The sequence below is a fragment of the Penaeus japonicus genome, unplaced genomic scaffold (assembly GCF_977035675.1).
Source record: "Penaeus japonicus unplaced genomic scaffold, GWHDUDI00000001_assembly GWHDUDI00000004, whole genome shotgun sequence".
NCBI lineage: Eukaryota > Metazoa > Arthropoda > Malacostraca > Decapoda > Penaeidae > Penaeus > Penaeus japonicus.
The window spans coordinates 14,043,119-14,050,618 of record NW_028234406.1 but is presented as its reverse complement, the minus strand read 5'-3'; the positions used below and the strand labels follow the sequence as shown (position 1 = coordinate 14,050,618).

Here is a 7,500-nt window from a genome sequence, read left to right as displayed (position 1 = left end):
GTGTGTGTGTGTGTGTGTGTGTGTGTGTGTGTGTGTGTGTGTGTGTGTGTGTGTGTGAGTGAGTGAGTGAGTGAGTGAGTGAGTGAGTGAGTGAGTGAGTGAGTGAGTGAGTGAGTGAGTGAGTGAGTGAGTGAGTGAGTGAGGTGTGTGTGTATTATATATATATTACTAAATACCATAAAAGTGGTATCGTTGGATTCCTCTCAACCTCTATTATTCATATATAGTGGATATAATGTGAGCTTCCACCCCTGGACCCCACAATCTGTGTCCTGATTGTAGGGGAGGGCATGAAGGAGATCAGAGAATTTGTGGGGTAAAATATTAATTTTGGGCACTTTTCGTTTGTAAAATCTTAACCCAATTACCTATCTAACTTTGCCTAGTATTGAAGTTAGCCTTTGCCAAGAAGGGGCTATGCCCCCCCTCTGGACCCCCCTATTCAGGGCACTTTGTGATACTTATGATACGTAATTAGTTCTGTAGATGCCGTGACTATATCACTTTTGCGGTATTTAGTATTGCGGCGTTATTCAGAAAATTTACCTATATATATAATATATATATATTCAGATAATTTACCTATATATATAATATATATATTCAGAAAATTTACCTATTTATATAATATATATATTCATAAAATTTACCTATATATATAATATATATATTCAGAAAATTTACCTATATATATAATATATATATTCAGAAAATTTACCTATATCTATAAAATATATATCTAATTTTCTTTTTGTCTAATAGCTTTTATCTTCTCTGATATGCAACAACTATGGTGCAGAAAGTGAGTGTCCTAGAATTTCTAGTCTACCGATGCTAACTATTGCTTCCCTTACATTACACGTCAGAAACTGAAATTCTACCTCTAATTCTTCAAAATAAATACTACAGACAAAAAGAGAACCCCAACCAACCTTCTTTATATAAAAGCGTGTTCTAAATGACGGCGAATCCTGTTAATCTTGTGAAATCTCGAAAAAAGGGAAGAAGACTTTGTACTTTGGAATACTTTCTTTCACTCTTCACTATGTCCTTATTTACTTCCATATTCTGCTATGCCACTCTATTCCTCGTCTTCTCTTCCTGGTTATTGCTTCTTGCTTATCTAGATCTACGACTGTTTTGTTGAAAAAAACCCTGCAAGTTACAAAAACGTTTCACTTCTCCCTTTCATTTGTTTTACTCGGATGTAAATAAAAGCACGCGGGAGTAACGGGCGTAAATATTTTCGTAATATATATGATGGTAATAAATGATATGATGATGCTTCCAATTACAATGATGGTGGTCAATAATGAAGAGGAGGATAATGATAATGATGATTGTAATAATGACAGTAATATAAACATGATAATCATAACACTTATAAAAGTAATAATAATAATAATGATAATGATAGTACTAATGATGATAACAATAATAGCAATTGTAATAATATGATAATGATAATGATGATTATAATGATAATGATAATGATAATCATTATGATTTTTAAAATGATGTTGATTATAATGATAATGACAATGATAGTAGTAGTAGTAATATGATAGTGACAAGATAAAGATATTTATCACAATATCAGCAGCAAGAAAAACAGCAACAGATACATAGATAGATAGAGAGATAGATAGATAGATAGTTAGATAAGAGAGAAAGAGAGAGAGAGAGAGAGAGAGAGAGAGAGAGAGAGAGAGAGAGAGAGAGAGAGAGAGAGAGAGAGAGAGAGAGAGAGAGAGAGAGAGAGAGAGAGAGAGAGAGAAGAGAGAGAGAGAGAGAAGAGAGAGAGAGAAGAGAGAGAGAGAGAAGAGAGAGAGAGAGAGAGAGAGAGAGAGAGAGAGAGAGAGAGAGAGAGAGAGAGAGAGAGAGAAAGAGAGAAAGAGAGAGGAAGAGAATGAGAGGGGACATGTTTAAGACACATGCGAAACGTCTTAAACACGTTCATTATAAGGCTAAATGTGTAATAATAATGATTATGATAATAAAATGATAATGATAATAATGATAGTATTATTATTAGTATTATTAGTATTAGTATCATTATTATCAGTAGTAGTGGTGGTAGTAGTAGTAATGATAATGATAATAATGATGATAATAATAATAATTATTATTATAAAATAATGATACAAATAATGATAACAAAGTAAGGGTATTTATCAGAATATCAACAGCAATAAAAACACCAACATTAATATATAATAGATAGATAGATAGATAGATAGAGAGAGAGAGAGAGAGAGAGAGAGAGAGAAAGAGAGAAAGAGAGAGAGAGAAAAAAATGTTTAAGACCCATGTGAAACGTCTTAAACGCGTCCGTTATATAGCTAGAAGTTTAAAGTCTATTAATTAACTGTGTTGATACTGTGTATATGAATTATTTTTATCAAGATCAGCAAATATTCGAAAAAGTGTCATATTTAACCCATTTTAGACTCAGATTGTCTAACTGACAAACTAACTTCATATGAGCACCAGTATTTGATGGGACACAGAACACTTCAAGCAGCAACTAACTGAGGTGAGTGGCATTCTTATTAACGCCGGTGTGTTGTTGTTGATGTTTTTTTTTAATTGTAATTTGCGGTGATAGAGTAACATGGATTCTGCAGATCTAGAAGGTAATCCAACTATTCAGATGTATTGTGTCTTGTATATGTTCAGCTTGCAAGGATTCTGTTTAGTTCAGTAGAGAAGGTGCATGGATTAGATATACCAAGGTTAGGACTCTCACATATATACGTTTTGACTTTATTATTAATCCTATGAAAATTAATCTCTCTCTCTCTCTCTCTCTCTCTCTCTCTCTCTCTCTCTCTCTCTCTCTCTCTCTCTCTCTCTCTCTCTCTCTCTCTCTCTCTCTCTCTCTCTCTCTCTCTCTCTCTCTCTCTCTCTCTCTCTCCCTCTCTCTCTTTCTCCCCCCCCCCTCCCCTCTCTCTCTCTCTCTCTCTCTCTCTCTCTCTCTCTCTCTTTATTTATTTGCTAATGGTTTCTTACAATCCAGTTTAATATCCTGTTATCATTAGATACCGGAATATGTGCTCAATTTATTTAGATCTTTACAATAACATAAATTTGTCAAGAAGAAACAGGAACATGATTACATTTTAGTGTACTGGGCAAAATTGCATGGTTATGAATATTGAATAAATTCTTAAAGTGATCAAGTAAAATCAAGTTACATAAACAGTGCGATTATGGCGATAATCATGAGTTTCCACAAGTCATTAGATCTGTGCTGGAATCTGATAAGGTACAAAGGCTGGAACCTGGTGAGGCATCTGTATAGGGACCCGATAAGGCCCTTGGTCAGGAATCTGATAAGGATTTTGGGGTGGATAAAATACCTGGCTTGGGACCTGATAAGGCACCTGGGCTGGGACTTGATAAGGTACCTGGGCAAAGACCTGATGCGAAACCTGTGCTGGGACCTGATAAGGGGCTTGGGCTGAATAAGGTAGCTGATAAGGTATCTGAGCTGGTAGAAGATATGCCTGGTATGGGATCTGGTATGGTCTTGGGAGCATCGGAGACGGTTTTCTGTCCTGCATTCCTTTAACGGACTTGGCACCATCCACACCTGGTGCCTGGAATGATTCTCGATCCTGGGCAATCTGTGATTGTTCATTTGGATCCAGGTAATTTTGTTCCTCAAGTTCCTGGTAACCAGCTTGTGCATCTGGTTCTTCTGCAGGTTCCTGGTAATCCTGTGCAATTTCAACAGGTTCCTGGTAATCCTGTGCTCCTCCAGCGGGTTCCTGGTAATCCTGTGCCTCTTCCTTTGGTTCCTGGTAATCCTGTGCTTCTTCTGCAGGTTCCTGGTAATCCTGTGCTTCTTCAGCTGGTTCCTGGTAATCCTGTGCTTCTTCATCTGGTTCCTGGTAACCCTGTGTTTCTTCGGCAGGTTCCTGGTAATCCTGTGCAACTTCAGAAGGTTCCTGATAATCCTGTGCCTCTTCCTTTGGTTCCTGGTAATCCTGTGCTTCTTCTGCAGGTTCCTGGTAATCCTGTGCTTCTTCAGCTGGTTCCTGGTAATCCTGTGCTTCTTCAGCTGGCTCCTGGTAATCCTGTGCCTCTTCCTCTGGTTCCTGGTAATCCTGTGCAACTTCAGAAGGTTCCTGGTAATCCTGTGCTTCTTCATCTGGTTCCTGGTAACCCTGTGTTTCTTCGGCAGGTTCCTGGTAATCCTGTGCAACTTCAGCAGGTTCCTGGTAATCCTGTGCAACTTCAGAAGGTTCCTGGTAATCCTGTGCCTCTTCCTTTGGTTCCTGGTAATCCTGTGCTTCTTCTGCAGGTTCCTGGTAATCCTGTGCTCCTCCAACAGGTTCCTGGTAATCCTGTGCCTCTTCCTTTGGTTCCTGGTAATCCTGTGCTTCTTTTACAGGTACCTGGTAATCCTGTGTCTCTTCCTTTGGTTCCTGGTAATCCTGTGCCTCTTCCTTTGGTTCCTGGTAATCCAGTGCTTCTTCAGCTGGTTCCTGGTAATCCTGTGCTTCTTCTACAGGTACCTGGTAATTCTGTGCTTCTTCAGCTGGTTCCTGGTAATCCTGTGCTTCTTTTACAGGTACCTGGTAATCCTGTGTCTCTTCCTTTGGTTCCTGGTAATCCAGTGCTTCTTCAGCTGGTTCCTGGTAATCCTGTGCTTCTTCTACAGGTACCTGGTAATTCCGTGCTTCTTCAGCTGGTTCCTGGTAATCCTGTGCTTCTTCTGCAGGTTCCTGGTAATCCTGTGCTTCTTCTACAGGTACCTGGTAATCCTGTGCTTCTTCAGGTGGTTCCTGGTAATCCTGTGCTTCTCCAGCTGGTTCCTGGTAATCCTGTGCTTCTTCAGCTGGTTCTTGGTAATCCAGTGATTCTTCAGGTGGTTCCTGGTAATCCTGTGTTTCTTCAGTTGGTTCCTGGTAATCCTGTGCAACTTCAGTAGGTTCCTGGTAATCCTGTGCTTCTTCATCTGGTTCCTGGTAATCCAGTGCTTCTTCAGGTGGTTCCTGGTAACCCTGTGCTTCTTCTATAGGTACCTGGTAATCCTGTGCTTCTTCAGGTGGTTCCTGGTAATCCTGTGCTTCTTCTGCAGGTTCCTGGTAATCCTGTGCTTCTTCAGCTGGTTCTTGGTAATCATGTGCTTCTTCATGTGGTACCTGGTAATTCTGGATGCGCTCACTTTGTTCCTGGTAACCATTTAGTTTCCCCGGTACTTTGTAGTTATACACCGGCAGGTTTCTCTCCTGAGGCTTCTCTTTGGAACTGTTCTCTTCGGAACTTTCTTGAGAATCCTCTTCGGAACTTTCTTGAGAATCCTCTTCGGAGGATTTCCTGCTGGAGAAGAAGCTCCCAAATTTTTTGAAAAGCTTGCCGAGAAACCTGGTGTTCCTGGAATGAGAGTGGGAGAGGGAAAGTTTCGATTAAGTTTCTTAAACCTTCTCTTTTTTCTCTCAAACTTTCTTTTTTTTCGTTCACTCTTTCTCTCGGTCTTTCTCTTACCCCAACCCCCTCTCCCCATCCCCTTTCTTACCCCAACCCCCTCTACCCATCCCCTTTCTTACCCTAACTCCCTCCCACATCCCCTTTCTTACCCCAACCCGCTCTCCCCATCCCCTTTCTTACCCCAACCCCCTCTACCCATCCCCTTTCTTACCCTAACCCCCTCCCCCCATCCCCTTTCTTACCCCAACCCCCTCTCCCCATCCCCTTTCTTACCCCAACCCCCTCTACCCATCCCCTTTCTTACCCCAACCCCCTCTACCCATCCCCTTTCTTACCCCAACCCCCTCTCCCCATCCCCTTTCTTACCCCAACCCCCTCTCACCATCCCCTTTCTTACCCCAACCCCCTCTCACCATCCCCTTTCTCTCCCTCTTTATTTTAAACCCCCCTTCCCCTCTTATCATTCTCACTTTCGCCCGCATTGAAACGTGAAGATCAAACACCCACCTAGCAAAGCCTGGTCGCCGACCGTCATCTTCCCCGCCCGTCTCTGCCGTCCATCCCCGTTGTTCTATTTCGTCTTCGTACTTCGAAGTTTTCATGTAATTGTCCCTCTTTTGCTCCTTGCTCTCGTCGCTTTCCTCGTCGTCTTGTCCTTCGTTTGAGGTCTCGGCGCTCGCCTGTTGATAGTCTTCGTCAGGATATTCTTCTTCTGAGAACTGTCTTATCTGTCGAGACACCTCTTGCTCGCCAAGGGCGCGTTTGCCAGCCTCCCGAGACCCACTGTAGTCGTACTGAGTGTTGTGGTATTCATTGTCATCATACTGATCGTTGCCATACTGAGGGTCATCGTAATCGAGATCCTCCTTATAATCGTGGTACCTTCCTTTTGGCGACTCTCTAATGATGGACGGCTTTCTCTCTTGATCACTAGACTTTTCTACAGGGTTCTTGCGTCGGAAGAATGAAGCGATGGTGGACCAGAACCCCCTCTTGTCCAGGTCGGTCCCAGGAGCTCTCCTGAGTAAACATTAATTTGATTAGATCATTTCATATTATGGAAGATCATACATTCGACACCAGCTTAAAAATTTCACACTATCTTGTTTTAACGGTAAAACTTACTTCGTCCCTTCAGCCTGTGTTTCGACCTTACTTTCCGTTTCACTCGCGTAGTTGATGTTTTTAATGTCCATTTTCCCTCCGTTCCGAAGTTGACGCTTTCCACGCCTCCTGCAAAACGATTTGTGTTTTAGTAGAGCCTCGTGGCTATTGTCCTTACTTATATCACTGGTAAACTAAAACTGACTGTATTTTTTATTTTTTTCTCTCATTACCTTATGCAAGATCTTGGCGGATTTTTTTTTTTTTTTTTTTTTTTTATCACGGCCGAGAGATCGAGCCATTTCTCTAGTTTAATACTCCCTCATTCCCAACCGCTACTTTTTATAATCCTCATTCTTCTCGTATCTCGAAAAAGTATAGCTCATTTCACCTGAAAGGAATGAAATAGAAAGAAAACAGCAAAAAAATGACCATCACTTTACCGAGAAAACACACCAGTCAAGCCAGACCAGAGGGATCGTTCGCCACTCTCTTCCTCACTGCTGTCATGGCGGTAATTTCTTTGTCTATTTCGCCGACGACCGAATTTGAAACGGCGACGGCTGCGGTCGTACAGCCTCGAGTTCTCAGGATTCACGGCTTGCCCACTAAGATGGCGTCAAGGGAAATAAAGTGGAGAGTTAGATGTTTAAGTTGAGTTAGTGAGTCGTGGTAGAAGAGTTATTTTTTGTTCTTCCTCCTCCTCCTCCTGCTCCTCTTCTTCCTGTTATTTTTCTTTCAATGTTCTTTGCTTCCTCCTCTTTTCTTTACCTATACTTCTCATTCGTCTTGTTTTTTTGTTCTGTTTATTTTCTCTCTTATGCGGCTCTCTGTAAATTGCTAATTTTCATATCACCTACATCCATACTTCACATCGATACTAGCGGACTTTATATATTACTAGTTTTAATCTTTATCAAACCCACAAAGCAATACAAAGAGAGAAAAAAAGAAACA

At 41.2% G+C, this 7,500-nt stretch overlaps 2 protein-coding genes across 2 annotated transcripts in view; both read right to left on the bottom strand.

Annotated features, from left to right (window-relative positions):
* The window catches only part of Prp16 (ATP-dependent RNA helicase l(1)G0007), a 10,121-nt gene extending 8,904 nt beyond the window's left edge, over positions 1-1,217 (bottom strand). Inside the window, exon 1 of the mRNA XM_043026409.2 lies at positions 933-1,217. The gene's annotated coding sequence lies outside the window, so the exon portion shown is untranslated. The remainder of the gene's footprint in view (positions 1-932) is intronic.
* Positions 1,218-3,019: 1,802 nt separating this feature from the next.
* The window catches only part of LOC122259548 (uncharacterized), an 8,618-nt gene continuing 4,137 nt past the window's right edge, over positions 3,020-7,500 (bottom strand). Inside the window, exons 5-8 of the mRNA XM_086535780.1 lie at positions 6,987-7,151; positions 6,565-6,672; positions 5,947-6,459; positions 3,020-5,385 (exon numbers count right to left, since the gene is read on the bottom strand). Of these exons, the coding sequence (XP_086391906.1) occupies positions 3,243-5,385; positions 5,947-6,459; positions 6,565-6,672; positions 6,987-7,151 (2,929 nt within the window). The 3' untranslated portion in view covers positions 3,020-3,242. The remainder of the gene's footprint in view (positions 5,386-5,946; positions 6,460-6,564; positions 6,673-6,986; positions 7,152-7,500) is intronic.